The 17,465-nt window shown below is 40.9% G+C and overlaps 1 protein-coding gene across 6 annotated transcripts in view; it reads right to left on the minus strand.

Moving 5' to 3' along the window:
• Window positions 1–17,465, minus strand: part of rsrc1 (arginine/serine-rich coiled-coil 1) — a 227,082-nt gene that overhangs the window by 112,788 nt on the left and 96,829 nt on the right. For 5 of the 6 annotated variants that reach the window (XM_067594742.1, XM_067594743.1, XM_067594747.1 and 2 more), the window contains 2 exons: window positions 15,023–15,236; window positions 10,383–10,505 (listed from right to left, as the gene is read on the minus strand). In XM_067594742.1, the coding sequence (XP_067450843.1) occupies window positions 10,383–10,505; window positions 15,023–15,236 (337 nt within the window). Of the gene's footprint in view, window positions 1–10,382; window positions 10,506–15,022; window positions 15,237–15,793; window positions 15,901–17,465 lie in introns of those variants that run through there. The other variant, XM_067594741.1, reaches the window with a different exon arrangement.

Genomic DNA, 17,465 nt, shown 5'->3' on the forward strand with positions numbered 1-17,465 from the left:
GCAGTATCACCTCTCTTCACAAGCTTATAAATGAGAATGATGCTGTGTTATCCCAGCTCAAACTCTTGATTATGAATGTAATTTTCCTTTCCTATTTTTGAAATCACTTTCTGATTTAAGCACAAATCAGGGCACTTGAGTCATTTTTGACACACTGATCAGTCACCCAAGGAAACCCGAGATGCCTGATAGATTCGATTCCTCCCTTCACGCAAGCAAGCAAGCAAGGAAGCAAGGAAGCAAGGAAGGAAGGAAGGAAGGAAGCAAGGAAGCAAGGACGGAAGGAAGGAAGAAAGGAAGGATGGAAGGAGGGAAGGGGAGGAAGGAAGGAACATTACTCCCAGTTTGTTCAACAGATGGATAAAAAGAGAAAAGGGACAACTCTTTGATGTTAAACTAGTCTTTGTTTGGGACCATTGGACTAACCTCATTTGATCGCCTATGTGAGAGGACGGACGTGATGCCTTTTGTGAGGTGAATTTTGTGTGTGTGTGTTACACAGTGCAGACTCTACAGCTAGGTTGCTACCCAGGGGAGTAGGCTAGTGTGTTGTGAGCCCGCAGGATGGAGGGGTGCGGTGGAGTGGGGTAGGGCAGGATGGCTTGGCAGAAGTGAGGGGTGGAGGGGTTGGGGGTTGGGGGGGGGGATTTTCCTCTGGCGGTAGAGGGGAACACTGCTTGCGGCGAGGCGAGGATGAAAGAGGCTGTCTGTGTCAGTCACTTATTCCTCCCTTTGGTAAATAAAGGTTTCTGACAACAAAGCCGAGCAGCGCTTGACTGGCCTTTACAGCAGATAAATAAAAAAGACAACACAGAGAAAGAGAGTAAGACAGAGAGAGAGAGAGAGAGAGGGGGGAAAGAGAGAAACACAACAACAAACGCGTTCAGATCTCACGACTGGAAGCATGTTGATTTTTATGGAGTAGAGAAGACGCAGCCAAAATAAACCAGGTCATCTTTCAGTTTAAATCAACACTTTGCAAGTTCGGTAATAGGGGAAGAAGGAAGAAAGGGCTAAATGTCATCCTGTGGAAGGGGAGGAAGATAAGATGTTGAGAGTCCATGGGATAACAGACAGATGGATGAAAAAAAACAGTGAATAGCCTGCTCTTAAATTCCAGTGCAGCACACTCCAGACAAACCTAAGACCACTACAAAACTGAGAAAACACTAAGTGAGATACTGCACCTTATATAAGAAAAAGAAGTAAGGGGTTGTTCGCATTCTTCCTCATCTACTTCCTATCCATCAACACCACCATTCATGCCTTATGGTTCTCTCATAATGGCAAGAGCTCAGCAGTTTGTTGAGGGAACCAGATTTCACTTGTCATGTCCTCAAAACACACTCAGGAACGTTTCCCTTATGAAGCCAGCAACACCCAAAACCACCTGCTACATCACAGACAGACACACACACACACACATACATACACACACACACACACACACGGTGCACTGTGTGAATAAATATATGTTGGACACAAATGTGCAGAAAAATTCCCACCCAGCCACCTGACAGGGGAATTGCTAATCCAGGTGCAATGAAAGGCTGTGAGGCCGCACTGCTCACCCACAATAAACCTGCTGATTTTCCTCACCCCACTTCTGTCTTCTTGCACACAACTGCCCTACCTTGCTTTCCTCCCCCTGTAAGACCTTTCCACTCCTCCATTCAGTTCCTCACCTCAGCCCTCCCCAATCCCAAGCCGCCTGGATGACCTTGCGCGCGCTCCATGTCAGAGGCTAGGCAGGAAAAGCTATCTAGCAGATGTACAACACCTCATCTCATACAGGGGAAAATTGCTGTTTGAAATAAATACCAGGCCATCGCTCACCCCTGCACACACATACATGCATGCACACACACATGCTTGGAGCTGTGCAGAGAGCAGTGCTCGTGTTATGGAACTACACCATCCAGACTCCCCAGTACAAGCAGGCAGCAAGACATAGCAGGGTGGCCAAGTGGTCTGGGGACTGTCTCATAACCAGAAGGCTCTAATTCTTTCTTTTCCAATTCTTTTTTATTGGTTTTAAAACAAATGCAGTACAGATTCTCAAACAGAGTAAGGTGGTTTCATAACAGTAGTAACAGTATCAACACCCCCCCCCAACCCACCAGTGTAGTTATTAACTCAGGAGACAGCACTGGTTTTACGTACTTCTAATTTAACAGTAATGTTTGTAAATAAATAACTGTTGAATCTTTTCACATTTTTTCATGTCACCTCTTTATTTTATTTTATTTTTAGGTGGAAGTGCATCCAGAGTGCAAAGCTTTGAATGTTAGCTGCCCAGTGGTAAGAACAGAAGTTTTGAAGCGCCATACCTCCACTACACCTAGGTCTCTGGAGGTACGCCCTGCAAAGTCTGGGTTGCTTATTTTTCCATATATAAGATTAAATGACTGAGTCTGGTGAGTTAAAAACGGACTTGGGTATAAAAACAGGGGGGCACTGCTAAAGATATAGAAACTTAGGTAGTATCATCATTTTCACAGAATTGATGCATCCTACAAGGGACATAGACAAGGGCGATCATTTTGTTGTCTTCTTTAACCTGGTTCAGGCATTTGACAAAGTTTTCTTTGAAGATGTGTTTATATTTTCTTGCAATAGAGACCCCAAGGTAAGTGAAGCACTCTTTTTCAATTTTAAGTGGTATATCTGAATAGTCCAGTTCTAATTCATCTTCATTAATTGGAAATAGTTCACTCTTGTGTAAGTATAATTTGTACCCAGAGAATCGTCCAAATTGGTGAAGCAGTGAGAGTGCAGCAGGCAGGGAGGCACTTGGATTGGAAACGTATAGTAACAGGTCATCCGCATAGAGCGATACTTTGTGTTCGATACTCCCCTCCAGATGCCTGAAAGGTAAATTCAACTGTGGAGAGCGATAGCCAGTGGTTTAATTGCTAAATCAATAAGTAGAGGGCTTAAAGGACACCCCTGGCAAGTCCACACTGGAGATGGAAGGGTTATGAGTGTATCGAATGTTAAGATTGAAGCCAAGGGGGAAGTGTATAATAACTTTATCCAGGAAGTAAATCCAAATCCAAATTTTTCTAAAACCAAAATTACGTTGTCTGTATCTAAATTGACAACGCACTCAGGAGTTTTGTTCATGGCTGAGTACAGTATGTTAAAGAGGTGACGCACATCATGTCTGATCCGCCTCTATGACAGTGGGGAGAGCATTTCCTAATCTTCCAGCTGAAACTTCTGCTAAGATCTTTACGTCTGCATTCAACAATGAAATGGGCCTAAAAGAGGCACAGTCATCAAGATCCTTTCCCTTTTTAGCTATGAGGGTTGTGCCGGCCCGGTTGAAAGTTGGCAGGAGGCCACCAGTTCTAAGGGACTCAGAGAGACTACAAGTCAGGTGAGGGGCGAGTTGTGGAGAGAATATTTTGTAGAATTCAGACGGAAAGCCTTCTGGGGGCCTGGGGACTTTCCTGACTGCACAGCTGATATGGCTTTAGATATTTCCTTTGTTGTTATCGGTTCTTCTAGTCTTTTCGTTAAGTCTTGAGGCAATGGTGGGATGTTTACTCAACTGAAAAATCATAACCTGGAATAGAATTTAAATGTTTCACTGATTTTGGCCGAATCTAACATCACCGTCGACGTCATTGTCCATACAGATCTTTGTGATGACTTGTTTAGCTTTCATCCTGAGTTGATTTGCTAATAGCTTTCCTGACTTTTCGTTTTGTAAAGCGAATGTTTACAAAATGTTTGTAAAAGACACTCTTAGCCCTATGCAGTAGGTTCTCTGTCTGATAAGTTGAGTCGAGGTTTAATTCTGTTTGGGGTGCTAATTGTTTTTTATATAATTCAGGTGTGGGGGTCGGGGCATACCGTTTATTTAGTTTGAAGATTTGATTTGAGCGGTCTAGTCGTTTCTTACGGAAGTTATTAATTTTGTTTGCTACAAAGGATATAATTAGCCCCCTCAAATACGCTTTCAGGGTGTCCCATACAGTTAAGCTGTAGACTTCTGGGGAAGTGTTTGTGTCAAATAAGAAAATTATTTGTTCTGCTATATACTTCACCAGATAGTAAAGTTGAATTAAATCACCAGTGTCTGCTTGACTAATGCCAGGAAAAGATAAATCCAGGACTAGAGGTGCCTGATCAGAAATCACAATGCTTTGAAACTCACAAGAGTGAACCTGTGAGATAAGCTTGTTATCAATAAAAAAAAACTTTTCTAGTGTATGTGTATGGACGCTCAAGAAGAAAGTGTTCTCTGTCTCTGGGGTGTAAACAGCACCATACATCTGAAATGCCATATTCAGAGAGGGAGGCCTTTAGCTAATGTCTATGCTGTCATAAACAGCTTCCCTGATACGATTAGGTAACAACCATTTTGATCTTTGATAAAACTAGAGAGTTCAAAGGGTATATTTTTATCAATCAAAATGGCAACTCCTCTTGCCTCAGCCTAAAAACAGGAGTTAAACAGTTAAATAGCCCCTCTGGACACAGGAGCAGTCTGCTGAAGATGCAACAGAACCTTACTTCTCTTAACATGGTGGTTTTAGCCCTTGACATTTCAACTGATTAAGTTTACACAGAAGGTCCTAATTCAAACCACTGTGGTCCCCAGACCCAACCAAGGCCTTTAAACTAGCTAGACCTGACCTTTGACCTCTCTGAAGGAGGACAAGAGAATGTCCCTAAGGGGATCCCTAAGTGTCTCAATATTACTCTTACATCCTATGTTGTATGTCAATGTAAGAGACTGACTAGAACCAGGGCCGAAACCCAAGCTCTAGCGGCACCACAACAACCATGTAAAGCTGGGAGCTTATTAATAAAAACATCCTTTAAACTTCTTTATTACACTAAACCTTAAATATTGCAGTGTATAGAGCTAGAAGTGTGTTTTCTGAAAGCTCAGAATCAACAAAAATGAATAAAAACTGAACTAAAAAGAAAAACTTCTTTATGTTTCAAGTTTTTTCCCCCCAACAACAAACGTTAAAAATAAGGTGCCTTTCCCCTTTGCCCTAGCTCTAACTAAACACCAGTTCTGAACTCATCTAGGCAGCTGTGGCTCCAGGGTGGCTGAGATAATCCTGACTCTGATTGGCTAGCCTAGCATGCTGGGTGGTGTGTTTAGCTTGCTATCTATCTTCTCTGGGGGAAAGACAGATAATTGGAGGTCTCACTCTCCTTAAAATCATGACAGCAGCCCAGTGATGAAGCCGCTCCAGTGTTAGCAGGGCTAAACCCTGACGCTAGCACTCTGCCCTGCTAACTCAACACACCTCTGAAATATTAATGAGGAAAATGTAAGCTTTTGTGTGTGCCTTGCAGTATATGCTCACCTATGTGAGTGCATGCACACACGTGTGTGAATACTCGACAGTGAACGAAATGCTCAGCTTCTCTTTGATGGGTCAAGTGGAGGATTTGTCACTCCTGCCACTCCTCCATGTCTTCTAATAGTGCGTCTAAAGCTAACGGTTAAGTAAATGGAGGACTGACAGAATGACTGACTGAGCCACACACATGTAACCCCTGCTGTGGCCACCCATAAAAGCCCAGCACTACACCGCTCTGGTGAGCTCACCTAAAGACGTGCCTGTGATCCAACTGTGATGAGAGGCCGTGTCGTCTTTGTTGGACTGGGTACACATCAGATCACTGTACGCTGCTGCTGCCATGCTCCGCTCTGCTCTTCCCCAGTGGACTAGGCCGTGACACCCCACCCCCATGAACACGCAGCCACGCAAATCTGCACATACATGCATACGCTCAATCAACCTCACACATGCTCGCTTGCCGGTGCGCACACAGTTAGACAGGCCTGCACGCGCCAACACACACACACACACACACACTGATATGCCTGCTCACATCAAAGGGAATAAACATTAATGGCAAATAGGTAATCTGCTCCTCTTGTCTGTTTTACATTTCAGGGCAAGATTGACTGCCTCTGGGGGACCTGGCCCTTCTCTGATTGAGGGCAGGAAAAAAGGAGAAAGAGGGAAAGACAGGAGAGAGAGGGAGGAAGCAACAATAGATGGTAAACACATGATAGAGCATTATTCTTATTTCATGTATCTCTTTATTTTTTATTTATACATGAGAGATTGAAAAGAAGGTAATAATATTCCCTCCCTTCAACCCACGACGGCCCCACTATGGTCCTATTCTTACCCCCCGCAATATTCTGATGCAGACGTTATTATTCTCATTTCTTCTGAATAATATCTTACTCTCAAGCCTATCTGTTCTCTCTACCGGTGCTCGCTTTTGTCTTTCTCTTCATTTTCCTCCTTTAGGATCTTCTCCACTCTCTCGCTCTCCTGCACTAACTCAACCTACTCTCTCCACACTTTTCCATTCTCTTCGAACTTCTCATCCCCTCTCTCTTTCTTCTCTGTGGTCGGTGCACTTGGTCTCTCCTCTCTCTTTCATATTCTGGTGGTGGTGCCAGGTTGGTGTGGCTGGGGTGGGGGTGGCAGGCAGCACCTCATATCCTATCTGCGTATCAATCATGAGGTCCTGTCCACTCAATCCTCCTCTGATCCATCAGCCAGGCTCTCAGCCAGCCTCATCCAAACACACACACTCCTCTGACTAATGGCAGTCAGGGCACCTGTGCACAGTGCACACCAGCCCACTTTCATTCCACAGTCACAGTGGATGCAAAATGTGCAGTGTCTAGGAGCGACTAACCAATTTCACTATTAACTGTGCTTTAGAACAGTTTTATAACCGTAAAGGCTCAGCTACACCGTATGTTTCTGTACTCACTCTCAAAAAAGGGACATTATGGTACGTTGTTTTTCTACAAACAATGATTGTGCTGTGAGGAAAATTAAGAAAAACGAGACAATTGTGTTAAAAAAATATCCATAGGCACAACCAGCAGACTGCAGGTGGAGGTTCTCTTGCGGAACCAAAACAAACCTGATATACCAGCTTAAAATACTATGCTGCAACAAGGTTAGGTACGCAAAGTTACACATGCCTTCACGAGAGCGACTCCCCTTATATGGCTGAGGGACCCAACATCGAAGCATGTATTCACCAAAACACAGTCAAATGCTTTAAATCGTCAATGTATTTGATTATCGTCGAGTATTTTGGATATATAAAGAATGGCCCGGAGGTTGTTCAAGAAGATGGATCTCCAATTTGTAAAACTTGCTGAAAAAAACTTGCTGCTAAAGGATTCAACACCTCGAACTTAATGCAATGTCTTCGAGATCACCATCCAGCTATACATGCTCAAGTGAAAGTAAGACAGTAATAAGTTAAAAAAACATTACTTTAGTGAAACATCGAGTTGGTAGGGAGTTAAATATAAAAGTGTCACTTACAATCAGTGAAGTAGCGGTGAGTTAAGAGTCGGGCTTTCTGTGCAACATAAACCAACAGCAACAAAGCAGGAAAAGGAGCATCGTACCATTTATAAATTAAGGCTCACCAAAACGACACGCAATCCCCTCAAGCGTTTCAGTGCGTCCATTTACATCCTGTTGCTTCCTCCCGTATGTGTTGAGTAAACGCTGGTATGGTAGGTAAATATGCCAGGTGTAAACGACTAAACTAACATTAGAATCTTATAGACTTCCAGCACTATAGCATGGGATCTAATTAATTGCATTTTAGTGATTAATAACACCTGCTTAAGAGATGTTCTCAATTTATTTATTTCATTTTCACTAAAACTGCAACAAAAAAACAATAATAGACAGGATTTTCTCAGGCCACATGTAAAATTAGTAATTAAAATGAATTAATAACTAATAATTAATTAATTAAAATTATTTAAAATTAATTGAAAATAGGCATGGATGACAGCTGATGATAAAAACACTTCAGTTTATTACCTACATCAGCAAAATTTTCGCCGAGGGGATCAATAAAGTTCATCTTAATCTTATATTAACAATAATAATTAAATATACTATATTTTATACATTAGAAATCAACTTAAGTCATTACTGAAATGTCCTGTCGAAGTTCATCTTAGCATGGATTTTTTATTTTCATTTTTCTTATTCACTTTTAGCCCAAGACTACCTCTGGTACTGCTGCAGTCCAACCCACTGTTGCAGAATCCTTGGCGAAGTGTGTCTTATGTTCCCTCTTCAAAACAAAACATGCTCATGTGATTTTAATATTGTGAAATAAATTAATGCATAGTAATCATGAAACCTTGATTATTCCACAAATTCTTCAAATTCTATCCCTAGCAGTATCCCACCACAAAGTACAAGACTATAATACTACAATCACCCCTAGTCCTGTAGAAAACACTCAAGATACTGAAGGCAGGATAATTATATGATTTGTCTTAGTTAGTCCAATTGATTAGATGCCATAACTGGATGTCCATTGTATTGTTCTACTGCTAAAACAGGAGCACACATGTGGCCGCCAACAAGTTTTGCAGACACAGATTGTAGCTGCCATCACATAACCGCATAAATTTATCATCAATGCCATCATTTTGCACATCCCCACCTCCATCGCCGCCTCCACCTTCACCCTACCACACACACCCACACAAACCCTCCACCACCGCCGGCCCTACCCACCTGCTCCTCGCTCACCGCTAAGCCGATTACACAACGCAACCCTCCTAATCACAGAGCAGCGTTTGTAAACACCGATGTCATCGACTGTAGTTCTAAATCTCCCAAATCCCCTCCACCTTTCATCTCACACCACACCAGTAATGCCATTTTCGACTGATGTTTTAATCACCAGTGCCGCTGTGAGTGACTGCCACCGTACCACAGAGAGCGGGGAGAGAATGTGTGAAAACAGTCTGGCCAAATTCTCTCCATAAATTGTTTCAGTGCACAGCTCAACACTGAAATGTGTTGCTTGTCCCAAAGCCACAAAATGTTCTGTGACCATTAGGTTGGAGAGTGCTGATTCGTTTCGTGGCGTCATCGACCATTCTTATGTCAAAAAGTCTCTGCTGTATCATCCCTTCATCCTGACACTTCTGTAATGAAGATATTAACACTTTTTCCTTTGTGATTAAAATGATCTCTGCTCTCCCCCGCAGCCATACACAAGTAAACAAAAGGCCTTGCTCGCGCATATATTATGACAACCTTTTCTTCAGTTTTGCATCTGTGCATGTTACTATGTGTGTGTGTGTGTGTGTGTGTGTGTGTGTGTGTGTGTGTGTGTGCGTGTGTGTGCGTGTGTGTGTCCATGCGTGTATGCGAGGGATTTAAAAACAGCACAGTTTACTGGTTCATTAGCACCAGATTAGCTATGCTAATGACATGGACCACCACACGCAGAGACTTTCCCTTTATGTTTCTGAAAGGGATACACGACTGACTGTGGCTGTATGTGTGTGTGTGTGTGTGTGTGTGTGTGTATGTGTGTGTGTGTGTACGTGTGTGTGCGTGTATATGAGAAGTGTGGTGCAGGTGTGTACACATTAGTCTTGCATGAATAAGTTAGCAAAAAAAAACAAAGAGGAGTCAGCTACACCAATAATAATCATAATTCAACAAAGTATGTGTGGGTAATGATGTTATATTTGCATTAATGAGTGAAAGCAGAGCTGCTGCCAGAAGAGATTTTGGAAGGACTGGACTGGTGTTGCATATGACCTGCTGTCTCTGTGGGTCTGTTTCATTAACACTCCCACATTGAGATGGATATCATGTCAACCAGTCAGGGCAAACTGAGTCAGAGGAACATGCACATGCAAAACGCTACTCCAGACCCCAAATAGAGTTTTCCATGTGTTTCCATCTGATGACATAACACATAAATACCAAACGATGTGTTTGTTTACACTGCAGTAAACTTCCAAAAAGTCTTATTGCTTCTTTAATCAGAAACGTGTGCAATGACATTCCATGTTTTAATCTGTAGCGCACACCTAACAGGGGTTTCAAATTGTAGCCTATTTTTTTTGTCACTCGCAAATGATGTAGCTACGTCTCATCACTTATTCTGCTCAATTTTTTCATACCTTTTCATACATACCTACATTTGAATGTTCATTGTTTATTACAAATTAATTCAGAATGGATTACTTTTTGGATATTGTGGGACCATTGTGGGTGCATAAAAATATCTGGTAATGTATTATTCTCATTACTACAATTAAAATTTAAGAAACATGCGATTCTGAATCAAAAACTGTGTAGCAGACAAGTATGAATTACGTCAAGATCGAAAGTGTTTATACCACTTGGGAAAAAAAAATGAAACTTAAACCTGCCCTGTGTTGCTTCAGATCTTCACTTCTTAAGAAAAGCTTTATGTTGATGGTTGCTCAATCCAAGACCAAGTACAAAAAATAAAAAACGTGCAGATTTAACAATGAGCCGTGAACGTGTATGTGTGTGTGTGTGTGTGTGTGGTGCTCGTGTTACCTCCTGTCTCGGCTGCGTGACTTGTATGAGCGGTGGCTCCTCCCTTTGTCTCTCTCTGCACTGCGACTCCTCCTCCTGCGAGATGAACTGCGGGACGAACTGCTGCTGGAACGTCTCCTTCGCCTGGAACACACAGACAGAAACATACAAATTTAATTCCGATTTTGGCAGGATCCTTGAAACAAAACATCAATCATGCAGCAGGGTCATGGTTTCTACAATTAATCATTTTGTGATATTGGCAAATCAGCAACACTGAAACATGTTCATTTGTTCTGAATGCCCAGTTTGACTAATCTTTTTGTTGTTTTGTTCTGAAAGTCACTGACAATAAATATTTGTTTATAGTAATAGTGATCACAATATTAAGCTGAATGATCAGGATCATAATTTGTATCATAATCACTCAGCTTCATTCTATAGTTTCTCTTATTTTACTATCCATAAAGAAACCTACGGAGCCAAAAATCAAACTCAAACTGTTCGTTCATCCACAGCAGCTCAGACGCCATCACTGGAAATATTCCCCCTCTCCTGCAATGCTGGATTTCTAGTTTATTTTGCCGTTTATTTCAAGAGTAAATATGTCCTAATGTTCCAGACAACCTCATCTATTATCATCAGCTCTAACGGCTACTTTGCATTAGTGAACACGCTCTTCTACAGCCCAGAGCAGCAGAGCCATGCAGGATGCCCTACAGTTCCTCCACAGGGGCCCTTTGGTGCTCTGCTGCTCTTTAATGTGGCTACAGCAGTGTGTGTAGCGTCTATTTCCCAAACACCACTCACACCGCGTTCCTATTGATATCATGTAGCAGGAGGCATTTATGGGGGTGAATGTAAATGCAGAAACCCCCCTCTTCTACTGCGCAAACAGTTTGAGCAATATTCATTATTTAAAATCTCTTCTTTTGTTTCACCAAAGCCAAAAATACCCAAATCTTTTTAGCACACACAGACAAAAAAAAAAAACATACTTGGTCCTATGGGAGCTCTTGCAAGACAGAGGAGAAGAGAAGAAAAAGGAAAAGCTATACAAATAACACAGAGGCTGAACTATCAAACCAGATTTGTACCACTTAGAGCAGCGCAGGAAAGATCTATTAGTATTCTAAGGGCTGGATCCCAGGAGCAGGGCCTTATGAAATAACTTCAACATCCCTGGTACAAGCACTTCACACATTACACTGTAGAAACACACAGTTGTGAGCTGGGGTTTTTTGGAAGGTGGCGTTGGCTCACACATTTTCACAGAAGTCTGTGTAAAGGTAATATAAAAAAAAAACTAGGGCTGTCAAAGTTAATGCGATAATAACGCGTGCCACTAATTTTTTGACGCTGTTAATGCAGGTTATTTAGATTTAGATCATAAATCTATTGTCTGAATCCACACTCCGGAGCGGAAGATGGTGGTAATGCACCAATAAGCTGGATGCGAACCACAATAAAACAAGAAGAAGAAGAAGTAGACAAAGAAGAAGAAGAAGAAGAAGAAGAAGACAAAGAAGAAGAAGAAGACGAAGAAGAAGAATCTGTTATGATGACCCCTTGCCTCACGTGTAGTTTAGCCCTCTAGCATCAAGTCGGATGGCAACTAGCAAGGAACGATGGATAAAGAAAAAGGTATTTAGAATGGCAAATTCAATTTCAAAGCCCTGTCAGATGGGTCGGTCGAGACCAAAGTTATTTGTAGTTACTGTTGATGTGAACTGAGTTACCACCTGAGTACATCTAGTCTTAAATACTATTTGTTAGTGAAGCACACAGCTAATGCAGGCAGCCTTGTTAGCAACGAACCATCACATTTGCAGCAAACCGCGCTTGATAGTGTGTGAGGGAAACTCATGGACAAACCTACAAGCAGAAGGCTTTCAACAGCAATAGCTAAATGGGTAGCTACAGCTTGCAGGCCAATTGACATTGTGGTGGACAAGGGTCAGCATCAAAATTATACGGATCGCATCCAACAACTGCACTTGAATTGCCATTAAGAGCAACCACTATATCGAAAGATACACAACTTGTATGATGACCAAAGAGCAAAAGTAATTTTCTTTCTTATACTCCCTTTCCACTGTCTCCTGCTCACTTTGTTTTATTTTGTATTATTCTGTTTTCATCCCATAACACAAGGGGATGTTTTTATGAGCCTTTATTTTTCCCCATGTGAGGTTGGACACAATTACATTGTGTGATTTGCTTTTGAAGCAAGGGATCCAGTGAGTGATCTTTAATCAGTATTGAAGTAATGGAAAATTTAGCTGACCAATGTGCCATTCTGTTGCCTGTTGAGCTTGAGTTTGCCATTAGTTATGATTTGAGCATATTTTTAAAAAGCTAAATGCTGTACCTGTGAAGGTTTCTGACAATCTTTGTCATTATTTTGTGTTGTTAATTGATTTCTGACAATAAATGCATACATTTGCATAAAGCAAGCATATATGGTCCACTCCAATGTTTATAAGAGTATTAACACTTGAAAAATGTCACTTTACAGTAAATTGAACAGATAAAAAAATGTGTGATTAATATGCGATTAATCGCAATTATCTACACAAAGTCATACAATTAATTGTGATTAAACTTGACAACCATAAAAGAAAAACAAAAAACAGCTCAAACAAATGTGAATAGGGATTGCTGGTTTGTGCACACTAATACAGAAACCTTTCACATGAATACAACATATAACAAGTTGTATCTCTTGTTCACTCAAACACACTTATTCTCTGCCTTGCTAGGTTGAAAATGCTACAGAGTGAGTGCACTGCTTCATGTACACATATTAAAAGGAGCTAGTTTCAAACACACACACACACACACACACACACACACACACACACACACACACACACACACACACACACAAGGTCCTGGTTAATTGATCAAAATGTATTGGCTAATAGATGAGGGACTGTGGTCCCGGGGTTTACACTGCCCACCCAGCCCCACCTTGTACAGACAGGCAACGACTTCCCATCAGCAGTAATGGACCTTGACCAAGCCTCATAAATAATTACCATCAACTGGCCTTGTCTGAACAGCCCCACACAGCCAGTGGCATCTGTGGAAGGATGGATAGATGGATGGATGGATGGAGGGTGGATGGAGGAGACCAGGTCCAACCACTTGTAAAGATGTTTGATTATTACTGAACCTCCTTGATCAGCAGCGGATAAATAAGAAAGTGTGATATTTTGTCTGATATTTTATTCATTTTCTGAAACAGACTAGACACGAAATGAACCATCTAAACAGCCATGCCTATCCTAAATTTCTATGGATTTTCATCAGAAAGAAAGTCAATAAAAAAACTATCTCCAATATTTTCCCATTGCCCAAGATTAATATGTATGTTTATATATTAGGTTGAAAACGCAAAAACGTCTCATAAATGCTACTTCAATAACTGACCAATACTGATAATGTGTCTTAAAACTCATATCAGAATTAGTTCTGATAGTTTGTATCAGTTTAGACTGATGCAACCGGTGACATGGTGAGAACTCAACTAGAGCTGGGCCTTTATGACAAAAGACAACACATTTTGACAGGTCACAGTAGGAAAAGCACAGCTGTAAATAATACAATTAATGATGGCTGAGCATACTGGCTCACTGTCACATCATCATGGCTTACTGGGACACTTGAATATAAGAGCCTTCCTTAATGTTATAAGGAACACCTGTTCCTTTCCTACTATGACAAGTCTGCTGAGAAATCAGACTCTTGGAATGAAAACTATTGTTAAATTGGCGTAGCTTGTAAGTCAGATGGTTGGTGTTAGATCTCCATAAACACAGAAGCCATATTTATAAGTCTCCAAAGTTTTAGAAAGGAAGCAATCCACAGGTACCATCACAAGGCTGCAGGAGAAGACAAGAAAGCACCAACAATATTTCCAACCTCTGCTTCACTTCTGCCACTGCCATTTAAGATAGATAGACCTGGGCCCCCATAGCAATTCTCACATCCTCTCCTTCATAGGTAGGTCAAGGTGCAGCATCAACAACCAGAGCAGTGCCCCTAGAGGTGAAAAACATCCAGTGTCTTGCTCAGGGACACTTCAGCAGGATAAAGAGCTACTGCTTCACCCTGCTACCTCTTATTAGGAAGGATACAATTTAAACAGCTGTGAAGGCCCACCACCACCATCTCCATCCCACCCTATACACTCCTCCATCCTATGTATATGTATGTACAGTATAAGCGTGTATATATGTATGTATATACATATGTGGATGTGTATGTATGATGCTGGTCGGAGGTTTGGGCACACTCTCTCATTCAGGTGAGTGAGATATATATGTAACACTACTGCATATTTAATTCATTTTGTATTTATTACCTCACCTATCTAACATACATACACTGTATATCTATAGCTACATCTACCAGAACCATTACTTCTGCACATATTTTGCACAACTTTTCTATTTACATCCCACAAATATTGTAATGAGTATAATGTTTATAATATATATAGACTGAATTCCATTTACTTGATTTTTTTTTATTTTTTTGTGTTTATTACTCCTAGTTCTTATCTGTTTTCCTTGTTTCCTGCACTGCTGTAACATGCGAATTTCCCCTCTGGGGATCATTAAAGTCTTATCTTATCAGATCTTGTGCAGCCTCACCTCCTGTCCCTCTCTCTGTCCCTGTCTCTGGATCGTGAACGGCTCCGGCGACTGGACCTGCGGCTCCGGCTGCTGGTCACCCTGCTACCGGAGGATGAGGACGAGGAGGAGGAAGAGGAGGATGAACGGCGACGCTGTTTTTTCTTCCTCCTGCTCCGACTGTCATCGTCACTGTCAGACGAGCGCCGACCCATGCTGGCTGGCTGACTGTCAGCTGAGAAAACATAAGAGTGGTTACTGATAAGCAAATGTTTCTCTTGACAACTTACAGCGACATTTTGACACACGACTAAACCTCGAGAATCGAGGTGAACATAGACAACAAGTTAAGAAAGCCAACAGTACATTTTTCTACATTTTTCATACAAACACGGTTGTATTAATGTGGCTTCTCTGGCCACAGAAGTCTGGAAATGGATTTGAATGTGTAACGTTAGCCAGCTAATACATCATGTAGCGTAGCAGCGCAACTACATGAAGGAAAGACACTTGTGTAATTTTAAACACCATAACTCCTGTGAAAACACTGCTGTCGCACATGCCGCCATTATAAAAGAGATAAACAAAAAAATACGTTTTTGTGGAGGCTAGTTAGCAAGCTAGCTGTGCTAACTGAATTAACGTTATGTTGTAGTTCTTTATTCGACTAAAGCCTTTTAGCTGCTTAACAGTAAACATGTCTCACATTGTAGACTGCGTACATTACATGATAGCCTAAAACGTTGAAAGAAAAGCATAAATTGTCTTAAAATGGAAAATCCCGCTCCTCACCTTTAAATCGTTGTTGGGCTTCACACAACAACCATGCAGTGCACAGGAAGACTCTACTCGTCAAACCGGGAAGCATCGATCGAATCCAGACAACAGAATCAAACACAGAGCAATCGATAGTGTGACTGTTCTCCGGTAATATTATTGTTTCTGATGATTTATCATAAATTATATCTCCTAGTTTAGTGCAACCTAAAAATTCTGCAGAACTCATTTAACCACGTTTTTAGCACAGTTAATTTAACAATTAATATGAAGATAAACCAACATTAATATATAGCTAAGCCTTAAATATATTTTATTTGTACGCGATCTGCAAGATATAAGATTGCATCTTTATTAAACGAGTAAAAAACTAAGAATTATATTTGTGTTATCTCACAACAGATGTGTTTAAGGATAAGAAGCTTTGTCAAAATTGAACATTTTAAGATTATGCTTCGTCCAGTGTGGCCATTTTTGACACTTCCATAAATCCACAAACATGGGGTCAATTAATGGAGCAACAGCTTGTTTTTTTCACTCGTCATCTTTAAAAGTTATGTTGCCTGTGCCTTTTCCAGTCTCCACTTAATTTCAAATATTCCAAATCAATAAGCATAATGTTTAGTCATGTATATCAACAGTCTGGGCGACTCATTTTTTTGGATCTGACAATATGACATACACCAAGAATCGTAACATAAGTAAATACGTGTGAGAGTTGTAGGTCTGTCAATGATGATTTGCATGTGCTCATCCTCTCAGATGATATTGTATTACAGACCGTGGAGGTCAGATGGAGCATCTAAACAATTTTCAGTAAATTAGAATAAAGAATTACTACAAGAAATTCAAAAACACACGGGGAGACTATAGGTGAAATGACCACTGTATTCCTGACAACATGCGTGCGTGAATGAATCAACAACGAGCACAGGAATGGCTGGAACAAGTTAATGGGGGTTTTCACTACAAATAAATGCTTACTGAGGCATGCTTACTGTATCACTGCGATTAGGAATTCATCCTGCTTTCAGATGCAGCAGAAATAATAGTAATTAATGCCTAAGGTTCAATCTGAAACACCGTTAATATTTAATTAGGGGGATTGTTAGAGCCCTTGTGTGGAAATGGGGCTTTATATAGATTATCAATAAACACGCTTAATTTTGCATCAAATTCATCCCGACGTTTTCAAAATCCCGCCGTATCTTGTTTCTTGTCTGGCTATAAATATATATATATGTGTTGCCTTCTGTCCTCACTTAATTGCTATCTCTCCGCGGCATTCACTTACCTTCACCGCAAGTGAACTATTGTTTATTTATTTTTGCAAATATAGGCGATGATTTCAGCGGGAAAAAAGAGCGAGTTGAAAACGTTAATTAGTGAGCCCAATGGCAACGCATCGCAAGAGGCACTATAATTAAACGTTTAGCTGCTATTTAACATCCTAATGGCTTAAAAAAAAAAAAGTCCACTGAGAATCAATATTAAAATACATAATTGCTGATTAGAAACATAAACCAACGCTAGATAGCGTAGAAGTAGTGAATAATTTGTCTGCAGGGTTCTCAAAACATTCATGTCAGGCTTCTGTCTATTCATATGTTTTATTTCATTTTAATATCCTATTGTCATGCATGTGCAAAAACAGCTATTATATTAATACTGCTACTAGGCTACAACT

This window comes from Thunnus thynnus, chromosome 7 (assembly GCF_963924715.1).
Source record: "Thunnus thynnus chromosome 7, fThuThy2.1, whole genome shotgun sequence".
NCBI lineage: Eukaryota > Metazoa > Chordata > Actinopteri > Scombriformes > Scombridae > Thunnus > Thunnus thynnus.